General features: G+C 38.8%; 1 protein-coding gene across 2 annotated transcripts in view; it reads right to left on the reverse strand.

The window, feature by feature from the left end:
* Positions 1–1127: 1127 nt before the first annotated feature.
* The window catches only part of LOC145985732 (uncharacterized), a 49966-nt gene continuing 29146 nt past the window's right edge, over positions 1128–21947 (reverse strand). For both annotated transcript variants that reach the window (XM_083119789.1, XM_083119788.1), the window contains exons 3-7: positions 16122–16254; positions 13455–13647; positions 6861–7041; positions 4181–4692; positions 1128–1278 (exon numbers count right to left, since the gene is read on the reverse strand). In XM_083119789.1, coding sequence (XP_082975915.1) covers positions 1135–1278; positions 4181–4692; positions 6861–7041; positions 13455–13647; positions 16122–16254 — 1163 coding nt within the window. In that variant the 3' untranslated portion in view covers positions 1128–1134. The remainder of the gene's footprint in view (positions 1279–4180; positions 4693–6860; positions 7042–13454; positions 13648–16121; positions 16255–21947) is intronic.

A 21947-nucleotide genomic window follows, 5' to 3' on the forward strand; every position in this document is an offset into this window, starting at 1 on the left:
AAATAACTTAGTTACAATCTTGCCAAGAAGAGAAAGCTTGTAGCCAACTTGAGACTCAAGTGGACAGTCATGTTTCCTCCTCTTGCAGCACCAAGACAAAAATGTTTCCCTTCATTTGTGCCCAAGTGCTCCTTTGAACAAAGAACTACAGGAGCTATATCAGCAGCCAGATATTGTGAATGAAATCAAGAGGATGAGATTAAGATGGTTAGGACATATGGAAAGGATGGAGGGAAAGAGAATTAATGTATGAAAGACCAGAGGGAAGAATGGGAAGGGCAGGAAGGCAAAGGAAGAGGTGGCTGGAGGAGACTGAGGAAGATCTAAGGATGCTGGGAGTGAGAGGATGGAGAAAGAAAAGAGTGGTCATTGGCAGTCCATTGTGGAGGAGGCCAATGCCCTACAGGGGCTGAAGAGCCATAGGGTAAGGTAAGTAAGGAATCATGGGGCTGTTTTTTGTGGTGTTGATCCCCAGGTTTTGGCCATTTCACAATAGTAGGCAACTCTGTGCTCTCCACGTTGCGGCAACAGTTCAGAAGTGGCCCTTTTCATTTCCAGCATAAAAACGAACCCACCCATAAAGCTAGGGCCATAATTGAGTGGTCTGACAACATGGAAATGAGTTAAGAGTGTCAAACTGGCCAACACCACCACTGGGCTGTTCACCATTTTGCAGGAGGAATGGAAGCAATTACTGGCTGACATTTACAACATTTACCTGGTGGAGAGTCTTACTTGAAGAGTAGAGGCTGTGATGGTGGCAAATGGTGGACCTACCTCGTACTGACACCAGACCAGCTCTAGGTATGTGCAATATAGTGTAGCTACCACTCATCACCGATGGTGGTGAACATAGCTGCCGCTAGTCTGCTAAAGGTTAATTGTTTTTATTCAAAATGCTGACTACAAAAACACCAGCACAATAAGGCGCACAGTAATTTCATTATAACTAAGTTGTGAATGTGGTAGTACAGACAATTGTGAATCATTTTAGAAACAAATTAAAATAAGTTTTAAGTGGGGAGAGACTGTGAATACTGCAATTAAAAACTACATAACTCATAAAATAAATTGATCATTTAAGGATACCTCATTAATTTAATGAAAAGAAACACATGGAAATATATTTACAGTTTATTTTAATCCAGGCACTCTGTATAAAAACTCTCCAGAATCATTATAGAAACAGTCTTCTACTTTGTAAGTACCTCCCTCTTTCCATTTCTCTTCAGGAATTGTTATCTTCATTGGTATATCTTTCGTCTGACTGTATAGTTTCTGAAAAACATACATACGTGTATATCAACACTAAAAAATAAATTACATATCTTATCCTTATTAACAAGTTTGTAAAAAAATTCAGTCTTCACCAAAGAATGAACTTGGATATTTGGTATTCTTGGCAATTCTCCACCATTAAACTACCAAGCCAGCCCCAGACTTTAACTCCAAATTTTATGATTACAAGTATGTCTGTATATGCATTTTATCAGGTCCAATTTTCTAGCTCTTTACAATTTAGCCAAGCTTGAATCTATAACAAACTCAGACTAGTTTGCCCATAGTTAAACTAGGTTGAACTAGTGGCACTAGTAACACTAATTTCACTCTGTTGACCCCAGCTCTGACACAGGAGCCTCAGCCCTGGCATTCTGTTCTCATCACTAATTTATTTCAATTGTCTTTTGTTTTGCACTCTCATTCAGGTCATCAAAGGTAGTCTGCCCCACTACTAGACAAGGTGGAGACTTGGCCAAAACTAAATAATCCTCACAGGCATTAACATTCATACTGACTGCTTTCTACAATATATCCTGTGTTCAGGGTACATGTACATATGATTGCATAATAACTACCTAAGACACAGAGACATAACAAATATCTGAAACTGGTACATAAAAGAACAAAGTTTAGTGGTTAAAAATGTAACAATTCAACAAGAATCACTTCACAACCACCACTGATCAGTACAAAGAAGAAACTGTCTTACGCCTTGTGTTGGAAAATGCATTATCCACCATATATATTTAAACATACAGCACCTTTATTATTTTTTAACAAGTAAGGTTTCAAAAACTTTTCATTTACATCATCAGACCCAGGATAGTTAGAAGAAAACCACTTGTATTTCATACTACACTGTTTGTTGAATCAGATCCAAGATGGTCAATTATTCATTGTTGACAAAACACTTGATCTAATTGTTGCCAGTTCTTACGCTTATAGATTTGATGATGCAAATGATGTTTTAAGTTCACTTTATTCACAGTAAGGCTAATCGGGACTGGACCTACAGTTTAAAGTGGGATCCGAACCACTATGTGCCTCCACCGGGTATTGAACCTGGGACCCCTTGATTAAAATGCGACAATACTACCACTGTGCCATCGGGAGGCCTGATGATGGAAATGAGGAGTTTATGAAACATACACCTGTTGCAAATAACCAATGTGAATGGTGAATTATAATGGAATTGTTTATTTCTTACTTGCAAAAAATATTACATATTTTTATTCAACTGTCAATATTGATGATTTGGACCAAAACAACCTTCTGTGAATGGCAGCAACCACATTTTCATAAACTTCTCTATTACAATGAAAGGTGCTCAATTTGGCAGTTGTTAGGTTGTAACTATATTTCACCAAGTTCAATTGGCTTCATAGGAGCATAGGCAAGTTGAAATGGTTATAGTACTACGGCAACAAGAACAGCAAAAGTGGGTGGAAGGCAGTGTATTTAATTTTCAGTATCCCAGGTTTGTATGCTGTGATGTACAAATAAACTGACATGGAGCATTTTTGTTACTTAGTTGTTCTATAATTCTAAATATGCACAGAAATTTTAGTTCTCATGCAGGCAACCTCTATGCAGGTTGGCAAACCATTATATAATAGCTCAACTGCCTTCCTGATTGACAGGGTTCTAAGTAGTCCCTTTATTTTCTTCTTGTTACCAACAGGGAGTCTGAAATGTCCCCCTCCCCCAATCTACCATGCATCTTCAGGAGGGATGGAAACAAGTCTCCTATGTTGCATTTTCCTTTCTCCTTAGATTAGAAAGGAGTAAACATACTTCCATTTCCTTTACAGCATGTCCCTTCCTTTACAGTTGAAAGCTTTTCCTCCTGTCACATGAAAAGCCTACCTCATGAAGTTCAAGGATGCTTGGGGAATGAAACAAATGTGAAAGGGAAAAAGAGAAAAAGTTTGCAGCCAACAGCAGATCTTTGGCAAATTTTATCACATCTTTAGATCAAGGTTAATGTTCTATTACTTAACATAACCTTTTGCTAGAACCTGGCTGACTGAATGTATTAAATGGGAAAACATAAAATTGGAGTTCCGCTGCATATGTAAAAGAGTAAGTTTACCTGCGGTATTACATGGCTGTGAAAAATGATCCATAACACTGAACAAAGAACTACAAGTCCTTAGTAAAAGAATTGGAATTAGAAAGGATGAAGAAACAGGTAAGTAAAGAATATTCTTGAAATAATTTATATTTATCTTCTAATATCATTGGAATAATTGAATAAGATAATGGCATATGACATACATGGAAGATGGCAGAAGAATATACATGATCCTCTTTGAGGAACTTGGTAAGAGAACCTGCAGGCAGGCCAAGATGAAAGTGGAAAGCCATGCTGAGCGAGACCAGAAGGAAATTGATACAGGTGGAATTTGATTTGCACAGGATAGGGACATAACGGAAAGCTTGCAATAAACCTTCAAGTTGAGGAATACCACAAAGTTAGTTAACATGGAATTATATTTATATTACAAGTTATTTTTTTAGCCATGTTTGTGCTATGTATATAAATTGCATTGGGCAGTTAGACATAACAATTATGATACACCATTTAGTTTTAGGATTGGATGGGGGGGGGGAGCATCCAGCTTCTAATACTTTGAGAAAATTGGTTTCTCAAATATGTTGATAGCACAAAACGTAACCCTCCTAACCAACTTACATGCATTACTTTCACAATTAGAATTCTAATAATGCCTAATGCCAGGTTTAGGGCTGTTAGCATCTCATTTTCGCAATGTGTTAGCAGCTGGATGTGCCAAGCACCCAATGGATTTAGTTTTACACCTCGTCACTGAAATACTGTTTCCACTAGGCCAAATTATGTTTCCATTAACTTTAAGGCATAACATATCAATATATTTACCTGATATCCAAATGTTGTATCATATCTATACACGTCCTTACTTTCTGCATCCTTAGGACTTTCTAGTGTAAATGACACTTCATCCTCATACTTCTGGGGAAGGTCACGTGATATATCTGGATTCACTTCATTGTTATCTAAGTCCTGACTCTCTTCACCTCCACACTTAAGAGACATTTTCTCATGAAGGGATTGTAACAATTCTCTCTCTTCAAGATCTTGCACTGACTCCATTTGATGTGCGATTTTGTTTTTGTAGCTGTCCAGTGTAAGGTGAGGTCCTTGTCTTCTTTTACTGCCCACAATGTAAGATTCACTCAAAGGATCCGCAGTTTCAGTTTTTACAGGTGGCAATTCTATGTTACAAGGAATTACAACTTCTTCACTATCACTAGCTGTATCCGATTTTATCTTTCTCATATAATTTGTAATTATACTACCAAATTCACCAGTTGCCAAACCAACGGATGAAGTTTCTGCTGAATGGGGTGCTACTACCAGTTTTTTCGAATCTGAAAATTTAGAATTGAATTTTAAATTAAAGAAGAAAAAGTATGGCTCTTAAAAAAATAATACAAAAAAAAAACATATCTATATATGAGGGAGTATTACCAGCATAAGACAGAAGAGGTGGAAATATTTGTTCACAATATGAACTTGCGTCAAATTTGATGAGCTTCAAGTACATGGTCTCTCACTGTACATGAAACAACTCCAAGTTCAACAAGTTTCTGTAATGATATGTTCCCAGGCACATCTCACAATGCAGAAATTGAGTCAGACAAATCACGAGGTGCTCAAACATAAACCTTACTCTCTACATCTAGCCCCAATAACACTATTAAATTACCAAAATTGAAAATGCACTTGAACACCACGTTTCCTTGACAATGATGGTGGTTGGTCTCAGTAGAAAGACAAGGGTTGCACTTTTTCCAGAACTGTTGTAAGAATTGCATTGGCGTTTGGGAGGGATTGTGCTAAATAAAGTAGTGTCAATATTGCCTGCATGAATTTTTCCTATTAGGCTGGGTATAGCCCACAACCTCTGAATGTCTGACCACACTAAAAAATAAGCAATTATAAATTTTCTCAAGACTTATAAATGCTAGAATAAATATAATATTGTTACGATGTTACTTAGAGAGGCCTGTCAACCTTTGTGGTGGAGTGGTTAGCACAGCATGCTATGATGCCAGGGGTCTTGGGTTTGAATCTGAGCCTGGGCATGGGTGTTCTTTGTGAGTGTCCCTCCATATATTTCATGATACCAATCACTCCTCATCTTCGCAATTACCCAAAACTGGCAGAAAAGTGAAGTCCAATAAAACAAATGAATAAATCAATAAACAATGATAAAGAGGCCTAAGTTTGAATGAATTTATTCTTTAGATACATGAAGTGTAGAGTGACTAGCCATGTGAGGTTCTGTTATTGTATGTATATCTTAGTGTAGCTCTACCATCTTTACCAAAAATGTTATCATTTGTAATTCTTATTATTTTTATATATGTATCAATATTGCAACAATGAGGATGAACAGTGAATTAATGAAAGAGACGAAGCAACAAACACAATAAAACATTCATGCCTTGCCCAGGATTTGGAAGCTAGAATCTGATGCTTCACAGCCAAGGATGTATTTAGGGGGGGGGGGTCCACGAATCCCCCAAAAAATACTAATTGCAAAAATTAAATAATGAAATAATAAAATAACTAAAATTAAATAATAAAAATATACTTGTTCCTTAATCAATGTTTATTTACTTCCGCCAAACTCCACTCTTTTGATTGATTGAGTTGGTGTTTTAAGTCTACTTTATGCACAGTAAGGTTAATTGGGACTGGACCTACAGTTTAAAGTGGGATCCGAACCACTATGATCCTCCACCAGGTATCGAACCCGGGACCCCTTGATTTCAAGGGGAGACCCTCAAACTTCACTCTTGGAAGGTGATTTGATTGGTGGAGTGAGTGCAGGTGAACTTAATGGAACTCAAGTTGTTGTGTTGGTCTAGAAAAGTGGATACAGATTGTGCACATTGAGGAAGGTGAACCGGGATTTTTTTGGAGATTAGAGGACATTGTTAGATCCGTTGACGAAAAGTAAAGTTCCTGGTGATATTTTATGAATGTTATGTTATAAGTAGCAATAAATATTGCATAAATCTTCCTTGGTACTGTTTGAAAGTTGTATGAGGCAACTCAGGATATTGTTTAGTGACCAAGGTGGAAGGATAAACACAGTTTACCAAGCCTTGGTGTAGATGGAAGTTGGTGTTCTGTCAGATGGTGGATGAGGTGTTGTCCTCCGAAGGCTACGGAGAGTGAGACTGCTTTCTTGGTGTGAAAGGGGTGAGAACTGAAGGAGTGTAAGAACCATGTTTATCCATACCAGCTATATCTTCAATCTGGACCTGGCTACTTTGCAGGTTGCAGGTCAAACACTCACTTCCGTTTCTATCAATTATTTTTCTATAACTGAAGGTGATGCTTGTGTCCAACAAAATGTTTAATTTCTCCAGTGCCTGGTAAGTGTTTCCTATTTCGTTGCTCATTTGCTATTAAGCCCTCCTGGCCCTCTTTCCTTTCAATCTCTACACACAGAAAAGGCATGATTTTTTCACTACAATTTTTTTTTTTTTTTGTTTTTTTCAAAACATTTGAAACAACAACTCACCTGTGTTTTCTTTAGATGGTACCAGCTTCTTGCGGTTGGCAAACTGCATTACGTGTTTCTTTAAATTCTCATCCAGCTTACACTTTCCTCTGGTTAGAAGTTCCCAATTTCTCTTAACTGCAGCATCATGCTTCACTATTTTGCTAGAACTGCTAGGTTTCCATTGCGACTTCAGTACTTTCTAAATCAATAAGAACATGAAAGAAAGCATATTTTCAATTTATACCTTCATATTTTTCCACTTCCAGCTACTCTACATAATAGATAATTTTTAATGCTGGATGCTACACCACACAAAGAAATATGCTGGCTTCTTCCACATAACTGCGATCCTGGTTTTCTTACAAAAATACATTGAAATTACACAATTTCCTAGGCTGGAATTCTAACCTGGGACCTCTGGTATCATGGCACATTGTGCTAACCGCTCTGTCACGGAGGCTGGCATTAACCAGTAACAGATTAATGAGTCTCTCATGGATATGTAATTGTGAATGAGTGCTCGCTCACCTATGCATGTGTGAACTGCACATGATTTTATTTTTACCCATACAGTCTGACACTTTTTTCGGCATTTTGGTCTTTCACTGATCCCACAAAAATATCCCGCAATGCTTTTGCGGAGCCTTATTATCCTGGAAGTTATGCAAAAATTTGGGTTCACGCCAATATTGTGTGGAAAACTGTATTTTGTATTCACATAACATATATTTTAATGATCTAATTCTTGGACATTTTGAACCATAAATCAGGCAGAATGATGCTTATAATTATACTAATCAATAATATTAATAAATATTTTAAACAACTTTAAATTGTTACCATTTTCAAATATCTGTATCAGTATTGGTTGGAATCTGTAAAATTACTGGCATTGGACCAAAGTGGCTCATCCCTAATTTTAAACTAAGTCTGTGGTAGATTTGTATGCAAAGATTCAATGGAAGAGTAATAATACACAGTGTTCATAAATTATTGGCCAATTTCGTGACACCATAATCTGAATTGGAAATGTCCCAAGGATCATGAAATTCCTGTCGATTACACACTGTGAATATAGCCCTAGTACTACACTGTCATCTAGCAAGAAAAAGCATACATCAGTGTCAAAGAAAATGGCTGCATTACCAACAAAACGCAGTTGGTGTGTCCTGAAATATGCATGAAGTAACACTGCTGTGGCAGTTTAACCCATCCACATACCATTTAAATGCCAATTTTTTTTTGCTATGAAATACCATTTAAATTTGGCCATCTCCCGTGATGGTTGCACAGCAAGACAAGGTGTCAAATATTATAAAAACTAAGCAAGCAATTTATGTGAAAATTGTATATATTGAAGTGAAAGTACAGTAATAAGTATGAACATATGCAGTTTACTTGAAAAATAAATAGAAACTCACCTAATAGTTCAGTTTCGTATGGTACTCCTTAAAACATTCCAGCATATGTAGTGCTTTTCACACTCCCAACGGCTGCTCGACTTCTTGTGTGTTGTACATACCTTACCTTGTCTTCAGGGATTCTGCTTGATAGGATTTGGAGGGATTTGTTGGGGGAAATGTGCCCAATTGCCACACTGCAGTCGTAGGGGTGAATCACTGAAAGGGCAGCCTCTCTGGACATATGCAGGTAATACGAATTCCTCCAGCATTTGCTCAATCACCAAAAGTCTGAATTGATTGAACTTGAGTCCTTTATCAGATGACCTAATTTTCTTATACATTACATAGGCATTATAAATGCCAAATCCAACATGTAGAAGAAGAGTTTCTTGTATGCTTTCAGGTAGCGAAGCATAATGGGAAACGATGCGAGTTGCTGATCCATTCTATCCACCCCACCCATCCCCTTGTATTGGATCATTGCTTGAGGTTTCTGAATGAATTCCTCTGTTCTTTGCTGTGTTTGTCATGTGTATATTATCATGTATAGTTGATAACATTGAAACTGGCTTCCTATCCATCTACTTGATGGCTATGATGTTATGACTAAACATGGCTATGGCCTCACCTTTGTATCATGATAAACACCGCTACGGTGACACCATGAGAAATGGCGACTCAGCATCAGCTGAACCCACGTAGTACGCGTGCCATCAATGTTGTTTATAATCCAGCATGTTTAGATATTTAAGTGCATGATTTTTGGTTGTGTGTAAAATTTATTTTTCCTTACACCCACCCTTGTATAATAGTAATTTTTTTTGGGGTTGGTGTAAATAAATTGTCTTCTAGAATTGACTGGTATGGCCGGGCTCGCATTTCAAAAAATTAACTTCCCTGTGTGAATCGAATTTTTTGCCCCAGGCAGGTGTGTCGTATCATGCCGAAGGCATGACTCGAATCCGGGACCCCAGGCTCCATAGTCCGATAATCTAATTATTTCATAAAAAGGGCCCGAGTATGAAAGAAGCTGGAAAGATCTTCTTTCAAGCAAATGCCACCTGCGATCTTCAGCGGATGTAAAAAATCGCTGATACGAATTCTTCCGGAATCGCAGGAAAGATAATGCAAACACAGCTTTACGCTGAAAGCACCGTTATTGATAGACACGTTCTCTCAACGGCCGAAGTTCGAATTTCGTTTAAATAGCTCGGGAGAATATTTCTTCAAACAGTCAGTATCTGAAATCTATCGCGTGCACAGTCGGTGCCTCGGAATTATACAAACAGTTGAACTAAGAAAGTTATGGCGTGAATAGTTGTTGCCTCCGACTTAAAGTCGGATTACCGAACGTTACAAAAGGAGTTACAGCAAGGAGTCATACGCTATCAGAAAGGAGTTTTATTTCAGGAGAGTTTCATCAACAAACCAGCGAGTCAATCATCACTTCGAGATCTACAGGTAACGAACGTTCCTCTATCCTTGTCTTTCATTCTCTCACACCCCTGCCAGACCAGTCAATTGTAGTGTTTAAAGTTAATCGTGAGTGTTGTCCTTATTTCACGGGGCTAGCCCCCTTGCTTGGTTAAGTGTAGACGTAGCTCTTCGGAGCTATACCTCCCCCTCTCACGATACACCTCTCGCAGCCAAATAACTTCGAATATCAGGTTTCACATAGCCTATCTACGATCCCTTAATCTGAAACAATCGGGTGTTTGTACGCCTTTTTTCAGTTTCTTATTTTTTAAGTCTTTTGGCATTTGTTTCCTGGTAAAACGGACAGTGCCCACATTTGTTTTTGCCTCTAATAGTTTAGTGCACAAGACAGGAGATGTGTACCAACTATCAATGAACAATGTGTAACCATTATGAAGGAAAGGTTCCATTAGTTGAAGAACAACCGATTCATGTTCAGATACCCTTTCATTTGTAACTTTCTTGCCTGTGTATATTCTGAACTGGTGGCAGTAGCCAGTGGAAGCTTCACATAATTTGTAATATTTAACACCAAATCTAGCCCTCTTGCTTGGATCAAATTGAATAAATGAAAGTCTACCCCTACATTTCACAAGGCTTTCATCAATAGCAATGTCCTGCTCTGGTGTGTAAATTTGCTGAAACCTACTGTTTATGTATTCCAAGGGTTGCCTGATCTTTGCTAGCTTATCTTGTGTATTCACAGTGTCATTATTTACAAAATGTAAATACCTCATAATGCTCACAAATCTTTTGAATGGCATCACAGTGGCAAAGAATGGAGTTTCTGTGAGTTTTCTAATACTCCAGTAACTTTGAAGGCTTTCCTTCTTCACTTGAGATTGAAGAAAAAACAAACAAATAAAGGCTTTTATTTCATCTGGTGTTGCTTCAAGCCATTTTGATTCATTACTGCTAGAGTCTACATTACCATCACCTTCCAAAGTGTTAATTTGGCTCTTGGCACACATATTGGGTTTCATTGCAAATGGATTCCCAAAACTCGTATGTCACATGCTCTGGGATTATCCCCCAACGAACGTAGAACAATGTTATTGAAACCAGGTTTACCTGAGAATACTATTTTCCTAGGAATTTCGTTTTGATCACACACATCTGTCCATTTCCATTCCTCAACCTTTTGTTATTTTCCTACCACAGCCACATCTTCCTCACTTTCACTACATTCTTCACTTTCACTAACACAAAACGAATCACTGTGTTTATCTCCACTTTCAAAATCCACATTTTCCTCTTCATCGCTATCGAAAAGCAACTTTTCAATTGCAGAATCTTCTACAACATTCTTACGCGACATGATTGCAAGACGTAACAAATGAAGGTTTGTTTACATGACAAATTACTGAACAAAACACGCTTGAAATGGTATGAAAAACTTAGCAGCACAAACATACATATCATAGATTCGAAAGATCATACAACCTCTGCCATCTATTGGCAGAAAAAGAAATTACATGATGAAAATCGGGAACCCGTCAATTTGACAACTTGGTATGGCAAGTGAATGTCCAGACAGGCTGTCGATTCAACGATTACGTATGCAGATGGGTTAATGAGCATTCAGACGGCAATTTGGACATCATTTTCCTCCCACATTGTCAATATGAAGGTTGTATGAACAATTTTGTAACAGAGGATGCATCTGTCATCAAGGAAAAGGTCGTGTGGGGAGGCCAAGTGTTATCAAAGGAACGACTGACAGGGCTTGAAAGTATTGTTCAGAGCCCTAGGAAATCTCTATTGATAGTATAGATATATATATATATAGTATAGATATATATAGAATTGCAGATTCCAATGTCCACAGCCACGTAAACAATTGTAGTTATGCCTATACAAATTGCAACTGGTACAAAAACTCCAGCCTGATGATCCATTCAAGTGGCTGAAGTTTTGTGAGAATTTCCTGGCCATGATGGAAATGGATGAGGGTTTGTCGGAATGGATCATTTTTGGTGATGAAGTGACATATATTGAATGCAATTAAGATGTGCTTAAAACTTCAAGTATTCCTATTTCAAATGGTGCTAATATCTTGTATTTCTGTTCATTATTGGTAAAAACATAGTCTTACAAAATCGACCAATAATTTTTGAACACCCGTTATATTAAAATGCATAAATACTCTGAACGACTTTGAATTGTTACAAATTTTGAAGTATTGGTATCAATATCATTGAGAATCGGTAAGAGTGTTGGCATCAGTATGGGTATTGGTTCAAAGTGGGATCAATGCAGCCCTGAGTTAGGTGGTAGAGCAGCCCTAGGCTGAACCTCGCTCAGTAGAAAATAACTATAACAAAATTCTATTCTATTCTAGTTTTTATATCAGTGGTAAAGTAGACAAGATTACAGTCTCATACGAGGGTGGTTTGAAAAGTTCTCGGAATCACCACCAGATGTCAGTGCTAGGACAACGAGGTTCCCGCATAGTAATAGGCCATCCTTTATTAATAAAAACGTGGCGCGTCAGTGTTCTGGGTAGAGATCTGTGGTGCAGACGTCACTTTGTAGTTGTTACCGTGCAGTGCTATGTGAAGATGGAAAAAATCGAGATTCGAGTGGTGATTAAGTACTTCGTAAAGAAAGGTATGAAAGCAAAGGAAATTCATGCCGATTTTCTGAACACACTGGGGGACTCTGCTTCTTCATATTCAACTGTTGCAAAGTGGACAAACGAGTTTAAATTTGGTCGGGACAGCTTAGAAGATGATCCTCGTAGTGGTCGCCCAAAATGTGCTACTACCCCAGAAATTATTGAAAAAGTGCATAAATTGGTCATGGAGGATCGCCGACTGAAAGTGCGTGAAATTGCTGAAGCTATAGGAATGTCATCCGAATGGGCGTATCACATTTTAACAGTTGAATTGGATGAGAAAATTATCTGCAAGATGGGTGCCGCGACTTTTAACACAGGACCATAAACGCATCAGAGTGGACATTTCTGAACAATGTTTGACTCGTTTTAAGAGAAACCAAACAGATTTTTTGCGCCGGTTTGTGACAACAGATGAAACGTGGGTCCACTACTATACCCCAGAGACAAAACAACAGTCAAAGCAGTGGAAACATGTTGATTCACCACCACCAAAGAAAGCAAAGGCAATACGGTCGGCCGGAAAGGTAATGGTGTCAGTGTTTTGGGATGCGAAAGGGATTCTGTTGATCGATTATCTTCCCACTGGTCAAACAATTACGGGACAATACTACGCTAATCTCCTCGACCAACTAAAGCATAAGATACGGGAAAAGAGGCCAGCTTTGGCAAGAAAGAAAATCATCTTGCATCAGGACAATGCACGCCCTCACACAAGTGTCGTTGCCATGGCAAAAATTCATGAACGTGGTTACGAATTGTTGCCACATCCGCCTTATTCGCCTGATTTGGCTCCCTCAGACTTCCATCTTTTCCCCAAACTCAAAAGTTTCCTCGGTGGACGGAGATTCTCTTCAAAGGAAGAACTAATAGCCGAAGTTGACACGTATTTCACAGGCCTGGAGGAATCTAATTTTCGAGATGGGATCAAGGCATTGGAACATCGCTGGACCAAGTGCATTAGTGTACAGGGAGACTACATTGAAAAATAAAAAAAAAATCACTGTTGTAAGTGATATATATTATAGCAGTTTAGATTATGCTCCAAACTGCACACCTGATTACCCTCTTCATAAATTTAAGATGACCATATATATTCACTGGTATTCTACTAACCTGTATAGTTGTAACTGAAGCTGGAAAACTCTCTGCCAGCCTTTCTGGAGTCCACTCCTTGGAGTTCAGCTGCTGCAGATAGTGAATCTGTTCCTTTTCGGCCCATGTCAAAAGGTTCAGTTGCTGAGGGGGCTTAAAGTACTTTCTCTCAACAATTTTTTGCCGAAGTACTTTTTTCTTAATGTGCTGCTCACTATTGTAAAACAAGAATGTTGTCCTATAATATATTATCTACAGTATAAGCCAATAAAGCAGATCAATGTATTAGTTTATAAGTAAATTTTCTGATATTAGCAATCTAATATTCCTACATTAGTTTAGAACAAAATTTTGCTATTTTTATGAATACACACTATAATTCTTGTATGCATGTATTGCTTGTATTGAATGTATCATAAGGAAACTTGAGTCAAAACCATGAACAACACTGGAAAGAGGATGGTCAGAAATGAATATGGAGGGGTCGGTCACAAGTGGGTTGTAATTCAAAGAATGAAACCTGATTAGCAAGAATTTCATGAATTCTAAATTTTTTTAAATTCTTGTTTGAACATGTCAAGGAAGGGTTTGTTCTCTCAGTATTGTCTCCTTCTTGTATGAGGGTCAGTCAGTGGAAAACAGGCCACCTCGTATATCTCGACGTGTAGATGCCGTGGTTCCACGAAACTCCTACCACTGGAAGGGGGTTCCGTTGTCACCCGGTAGATGGCAGTCACGTTGCAGGCTTGTGTGAAGCAGGGCGAGTGTGAGCCATGTAAAGTGCAGATGTGTTGGGACATGCCATCCAGCATATCATGGAGGCCAGTAAGGAAGAGTAGTGAGCAGTCGTGTTTCCTGGTAGCGGAAGGTGCTAGTACATGAAACATTTGAATGACGGCAGTGTATGGGGAACATTGTTGGTCCGTACTGCAGTGATTCTTCTTTCGCGAAACCTCCGCCACCACTCCTTCACCTGCGACAGATACAAGCAATGTTCCCCATACACTGGTGTCATTCAACGGTGAATGTCTGGCATATTTGAACCTTCCGCCACCAGGAAACGCATGACTGCTCACTGTTCTTCATTCCTGGTCTCCATGATATGCTGGTTGGCAAGTTCAAGCACATCTGCACTTCACATGGCTCACACTCATCCTGCTTCACACAAGCCTGTGATGTGATTGCCATCTAGCAGGTGACAATGGAACCCCCTTCCAGTGGCGGGAGTTTCATGGAGCCATGGCATCTACACGTCGAGATATACGAGTGGCCTGTTTTCCACTGACTATCCCTATATTTTTGTAAAGCTTTGAATAAGAACTTGAAAATGAGTTGCCCACTTTGTTTACTGAACCTACATTAATCCAACATGGTAGAAGTAAATAGTTATTTTTTCAGGAGAGGAAGTGGGGGTGGGGATCCACCTTCAAATATAACCATGGTTTGCTAACATAAGAGAGATGTCACTGCATATATTCTAAATCAGTGGATCTCAACCTTCATGAGCCCGCAGCCTGGTAACTTTGTTTTACTAAAAGTCAATTCCCTGAACCCAACAATTTTACTCATTAATAGCTTTCTATTTTTTAACTTTTGTATGTTAATATATATGTACCCTTGGAATTTAATATTAATGAATGAATTATGGCATAATCATAGAGTATTAGTTCGATTGTGTCTAGGCTTGTTGACAGATATAAAATTCAGTTTAAATTAGTTAAGTGATTGGATCTAATGGAATCTTTTATTTTCCTCCAGCCAATATCATTAAATTAGTTTTGTAGGTGCTGATTTTCATTGGCATGTTCAATTTCGGACACCAAAAACTTACAGTAAATCAGAATATTTCCACTACAATATAAATGTCAATGAAAATTGCTGTCCAAACTAAATTCACTATGGTACCCCTCTGTCATCCTCCAAATTTGGAGGCGGGAAATGTGTCCCCCTGTTAGATCGTTTGATCACTCACCACTCCTGTTGCAAAAGCATCTTCTTTTATCACAGGTGAACTCAAACCCAAACGAAAGGTCATCATTCTAGGAGGTTGCCAGCTTGGGCTACAAGTCACTTTACCTTCCGGCTCTAACTCAAGAAAGACCCAAATTTCAAATTGCAAATTTCAAGGTTGTTGCCAGCTTGGGCTGCAAGTTGCAAACTTAAAAAAAAAAACCTCTCGTGGCTCGGTATAATATATGCCAGTGCCCGGCTGTTGAGAAACACTGGTTTACATCACAACTGGAGATCTGCAGTGGAAATGTCTTACTTTCCAAGCTCATCCATACTTAATTGCAAGCAGCCTTCGGTCTGATCACTTCTAGTGGGAACTCTTTAAGATTTTGATGTTGTCCCAGTATCGCGAGGACAACTGAGGAGCAATTAAAAAAAAAAAATACAGTATATAGTTCGGTAGCAGAAAATAGCACCAATGCCATCTAATGAAAAGCTACTTGGCAGGTCTTGGTCCTCAGAGAGGCAACTTAGTTTGCAAGTGCTTGCTTTCCAGATGTGGCTTGTAGTAAGGTATGATAAATATTATAACATTTTGCTGTAAAAATACAGATTTCAGTTGGCAAATTTAAATACTGTTTTTTTTTTTTGTCGAACAACCTTCATATTCAAGTTGCTTTGAGAGACATCTCTACAATCAAATTTCCACACAAACATGGTTCAAGTGGCATTACTTACCTTTCATGCACATCATACATTTTATCAGCATGCATAAAATCTGATTCCAAATTGTCCATATCAATATCTTCTGGATCAAGGTTTCCCACATCTTCATGCTTCATCCCCATGATTTTAAACTGATTGGCCAATCCTGAAAAAAAATCAAAAATTCTTGGCAACAGTACATACTGATTACACATTATTCTTTTCTACATCAGTAAAACTTTGTAGAAAATCAATATTAAATAACTAAGTTAGGGATGAGCCAATATCAATGCCAATACTCTTACAAATTTCAACTGATACTAATACTGAAAATTGTAATAACTGAAAGTGGTTTACAATATTTAAAATATGCAAGTTTTCCATTGGACCTAGACCACAGCAATCTGCCAGAGTTTTGCATCAAAATAAAAGTTCACATGAGATAATCATTTAACTTTTAGCCCTTAGTACGCCGCACGGTCTGACGAAAGTAAGCCCAGTGTCGCCGAGGCTTTGAGCGGGAAATTTGAATTCGTATACATAATGGAGAAAAATCGTAACAACTCTGGCAATATGGGACCAATCTACTTCGGATAACTTTTGTTTTGCAGGCAATACATTGGTGCATGCAACCATGTAAAATTTGGATGCACCAACCGTGGGGGGGGGGGTTACGGGCGGGGGCTGCATCCCCCCAATTTCAATGAAAAAATCATAAAAATATGGAGTTTGCCCCCTCTTCTCCAGCTACTTTGGGGAGAAAACCGGAACTTTTGCTTTTTTTTTTCAAAGAATGGACCTTCCGCAACAGAATGAAACTTGATTCATGTTCGTGGGTGCAATACAATTTGAATAATAAGGCAAAACGTAAAACTCTAGCGAATTTTAGCCAATTTGCATATTATTCATAAAATTGTTATAACTGACACTATGGGACCAATCTACTTCGGATAACTTTTGTTTTGCAGGCAGAACATCAGTGCATGCAACCATGTAAAATTTGGATGCCCCAACCGCGGGGGGCTTACGGGCGGGGGGTGCATCCCCCCCAATTTCAATGAAAAAATCATAAAAATATGGAGTTTGCCCCCTCTTCTCCAGCTATTTTGGGGAGAAAACCGGAACTTTTGCTTTTTTTTAAAAGAATGGACCTTCCACAACAGAATGAAACTTGATTCATGTTCGTGGGTGCAATACAATTTGAATAATAAGGCAAAACGTAAAACTCTAGCGAATTTTAGCCAATTTGCATATTATTCATAAAATTGTTATAATTGACACTATGGGACCAATCTACTTCGGATAACTTTTGTTTTGCAGGCAGAACATCAGTGCATGCAACCATGTAAAATTTGGATGCCCCAACCGTGGGGGGGGGGGTTACGGGCGGGGCTGCATCCCCCGAATTTCAATGAAAAAATCATAAAAATGTGGAGTTTGCCCCCTCTTCTCCAGCTGCTTTGGGGAGAAAACCCGAAATTTTGCTTTTTTCGTTCGCACTTGCATCTTGTGTAGCTACTGTGAATCTATTTCTCCCTTTTGACTCGGCTCTTTGTGGAAATATGTCCGGAAGGAAACGTTTGTGCATTAGGGAAATCGATGAGCTGTTATATGATACGAAGTGTTTATGGTGAGGCGTTTGTTAGTCCTAACAGAGGAGGGACGGAGCCTTTGCAATCCTTTCTTTTGTCTATACTTCTGGATAGACGCACGCTATAGACTCATGCTTTTGGCCTCTGGCTATCGTCAAGCTTCATTGCATTTCTAACATAGAGGCGACAGAAAGCTGACAATGCCAAACCTCATCCAATCCCCTCTCTCCTTCCCCTACCCCCTAATCCCCGCCACTACTTCAGCTCGATCACCAGGTCTAAACACAAAGAAGAATGTGTGCCTTATCAGTACTAAATCACAGCGTTGGAAGCTTGGAGGAAAACAGCATCGTAAATACCAAGCATTTATTGCGTCTGTCAACTGAAGAGCGAACACGTGTTTGGGTGAGCCCAAACACGTGACATATTCCGAGAAAGGAGGGGGTGGGGGGATTTGGAATTTTCGAAACATGATTGCAAAACATGTTCCCGAACGAACTGTCAGTGTTTCAACCTCAATATACAAATATAAGTGTGGCAAACCCTCGATAATTGTATCTAAAGCTGTTTGTAGCATATGTGTTACAGCGGCTACAAGGGACATACTTTTTTTGTAACATATGTGTTACAGCGGCAAACTAAGGGTTAATGGATGATGGTTGGTTTAAAATTAAACAAACCAAAAAATGTACTTCGGGATGTGACAGCAATTGGCACAATTTCTTGAAAACTACAGACCATATATCTGTCCTCTTTGCTCATTTACATACATGTGAAGGTGTGACATACTGGAATGAGAAAACAATATATTTGTTGTTACTATTTTTAACAAACATATTTTGATAATGTCTATTTTTTCCAAGAAAAATTATGGAATGTAATTTAAAACATAATATATAACTAACTAACTAACTCCCTAGCCTTCTTAAACCCGAAGGTTCATGGCTGCAGCAACACATGCCTTCCATCTTTCCCTATCTTGAGCAAGTTCTATATACTCTTTTCCATCCCTACCGATTTCCCTTAGGTCCATCTCAACGTTGTCCCTCCATCTTCGTCTTGGCCTTCCTACAGGTCTATTACCATCAGGTTTCCCAACAAGAATCCTGTAAACTCCTCTTTCCTCTCCCATTCGAGCCACATGGCCTGCCCACCTAAGTCTTCTTGATTTAATTATTCTAATAATATCTGGACATGAATACAAATTATGTAGTTCTAAATTATGTAACCTTCTCCACTCACCTGTCTCCTCATCCCTTTTAGGTCCAAACATTTTCCTAAGGATCTTATTTTCAAATACTCTCAATTTATGTTCCTCTTTCAATGTAAGGGACCAAGTTTCACATCCATATAATACTACAGGCAAAATTACGGTTTTGTATATTTTAACTTTTAGTTTCTTAGATATTAAACGAGAAGACAAAAGTTTATGAAGAGAGAAGTAACATGCATTTCCTGAATTAAGCCTACTTTTTATTTCCTCTTTAATATCATTTTCATTTGTTAATATTACTCCTAAGTATTTGAATTTGGAAACTGGTTCAAACGAGTTGTTATCAGTAATTAGATTTTGATTATTACCTAACACTTGGTTTCGGCCTGTAAGCATATATTTAGTTTTCTCTTTGTTAACTTCCAAACCTATCTCTTTAGCAGTTTTGAAAAATATTTTAGCATTATTCTTAATTGTATTCACATCATCCCCCAGTAAGTCTACATCATCTGCATATGCTAACAACTGAGTCACACCATTTAATTTTAGTCCTTCTTTAGTTTCTTTTACCTTCCTAACAGCATATTCTAAGGCAAAATTAAAGAGCAATGGAGATAATGCATCTCCTTGTTTTAACCCATCATGAATTGTAAATTTGTCACACATATTAATACCCACACGAATTTTACTTTCTGTTTCACTGGTGCATACTTTTATCATACTAACAAGCTTCTTAGGTATTCCAAACTCGACTATTCGAGTCAAACACACTGCCCACACGCTCATAGACACCAAAATCAAGGAAACGCACGCCATAATGCACTTCCCGCACGAACTAAACATCGATAGCGGGCAAGCGCACCATACTTGGATTCCACTACTGCAGCAGTTATCGCCCGGAAATAGCAGACGACGCACCAAGACGCACAGCGCACCTAACGGCGGCCAGAGAACTACGAACAAAAGACGCACGCCAAGCAACAGCGCAGCAAGTTCCAACGAGGATGGTGGCAGTGGCCACTGAAATTAATCGAAAAAGAAGAAAAAACAGCTTCGCGGATAAAAGTGAGTACTAGTTTCTCCGTATTTATATACTACCGCGTCTCTCTTTCCCCAATCATGAATACATTATATAATTTATCTCTTTTGACCGAATCATATGCTTTTTTGAAATCAATGAATAGCTGATGGACGTTTTGATTATATTCCCACTTTTTTCCCGAGTGTCTGTCTAATTTGAAAAAAAATGATCTGTAGTTGATCTGTTACGTTTAAAACCACATTGATGATCACCTATAATTTCATTAGCATATGGGGTTAGTCTTGTTAAAAGAATGTTAGATAATATTTTATATGTTGTTGAGAGTAGAGAAATTCCACGGTAATTATTGCAGTTCATTTTATCACCTTTTTTAAACACAGGAACAATTATGGATTCTTTCCACTGTTGAGGGATTACTTCTTTATTCCATACTAAACAAATTAATTTAATAATTTGACATATTAATGAATTTCCACCATATTTAATTAACTCAGCTGGTATTAAATCAATGCCAGGTGCTTTGTTATTCTTTAGCCTTTTAATAGCATCTTTAACTTCAGTCAAGTTAGGTTCTGGAACTAAAGGTTCTGCTGTGTGGACTTCACTTACTTCTGATTTATCTCCTACATGGACATTTAAAAGGTCATTAAAGTAGTTCTTCCATCTATTTAGAATATCGCTTGGGTCAGCTAGAAAATCACCGTCTTTATCTTTTATCAAGTTTACTTTAGGTTGCCACCCCTTTCTAAACTCATTTACACCTTTATTCTTTTCATGATTGGGAAAAGAGAGACGCGGTAGTATACAAATACGGAGAAACTAGTACTCACTTTTATCCGCGAAGCTGTTTTTTCTTCTTTTTCGATTAATTTCAGTGGCCACTGCCACCATCCTCGTTGGAACTTGCTGCGCTGTTGCTTGGCGTGCGTCTTTTGTTCGTAGTTCTCTGGCTGCCGTTAGGTGCGCTGCTAGGTGTGCTGTGCATCTTGGTGCGTCGTCTGCTATTTCCGGGTGATAACTGCTGCAGTAGTGGAATCCAAGTGTGGTGCGCTTGCCCGCTATCGATGTTTAGTTCGTGCGGGAAATGCATTATGGCGTGCGTTTCCTTGATTTTGGTGTCTATGAGCGTGTGGGCAGTGTGTTTGACTCGAACCTTTTGAATTTTATGGCTATTGTATTTGATATGTCTAGCAAGACCAGTAGTGGGTTGGGCTTTTTTCGCATCTGCTAGGTGCTGTTGGATTCTTTCATTGACAGATCTGATGGACCTGCCGATGTAATGAGCCTTGCATTCACACTCTGCATCGTATACACCTGGGTTGTCAAGGGGGGAGAGGAAGTACCGTTTGTGCTTGTTCAGTTTATCAGTTATTTTGGAGTTGGGTTTGTGCACTACTTTGATGCCAAATGGGAGAAGGACTTTGGCTATGCGGTTGGAAGTGGTGGGATGGTAGGGGAAGGCAAACCATTTATATTGGTCGCTGGGGAGATAGCCACCATCACAAAAATAGCCCTGAAACATTGCTACACGGAATCACAACTTTCCACTTGGTGCAGTGAGGCGGAAATACAGGTCAGACACCCTAACCTACCACAATCAACCCATCCACAAGCATCCCAGCCACAACCAACCCCCAGCGACCAATATAAATGGTTTGCCTTCCCCTACCATCCCACCACTTCCAACCGCATAGCCAAAGCCCTTCTCCCATTTGGCATCAAAGTAGCACACAAACCCAACTCCAAAATAACTGATAAACTGAACAAGCACAAACGGTACTTCCTCTCCCCCCTTGACAACCCAGGTGTATACGATGCAGAGTGTGAATGCAAGGCTCATTACATCGGCAGGTCCATCAGATCTGTCAATGAAAGAATCCAACAGCACCTAGCAGATGCGAAAAAAGCCCAACCCACTACTGGTCTTGCTAGACATATCAAATACAATAGCCATAAAATTCAAAAGGTTCGAGTCAAACACACTGCCCACACGCTCATAGACACCAAAATCA

Source organism: Lepisma saccharinum, chromosome 3 (assembly GCF_977018435.1).
Source record: "Lepisma saccharinum chromosome 3, izLepSacc3.1, whole genome shotgun sequence".
NCBI classification, from domain to species: domain Eukaryota; kingdom Metazoa; phylum Arthropoda; class Insecta; order Zygentoma; family Lepismatidae; genus Lepisma; species Lepisma saccharinum.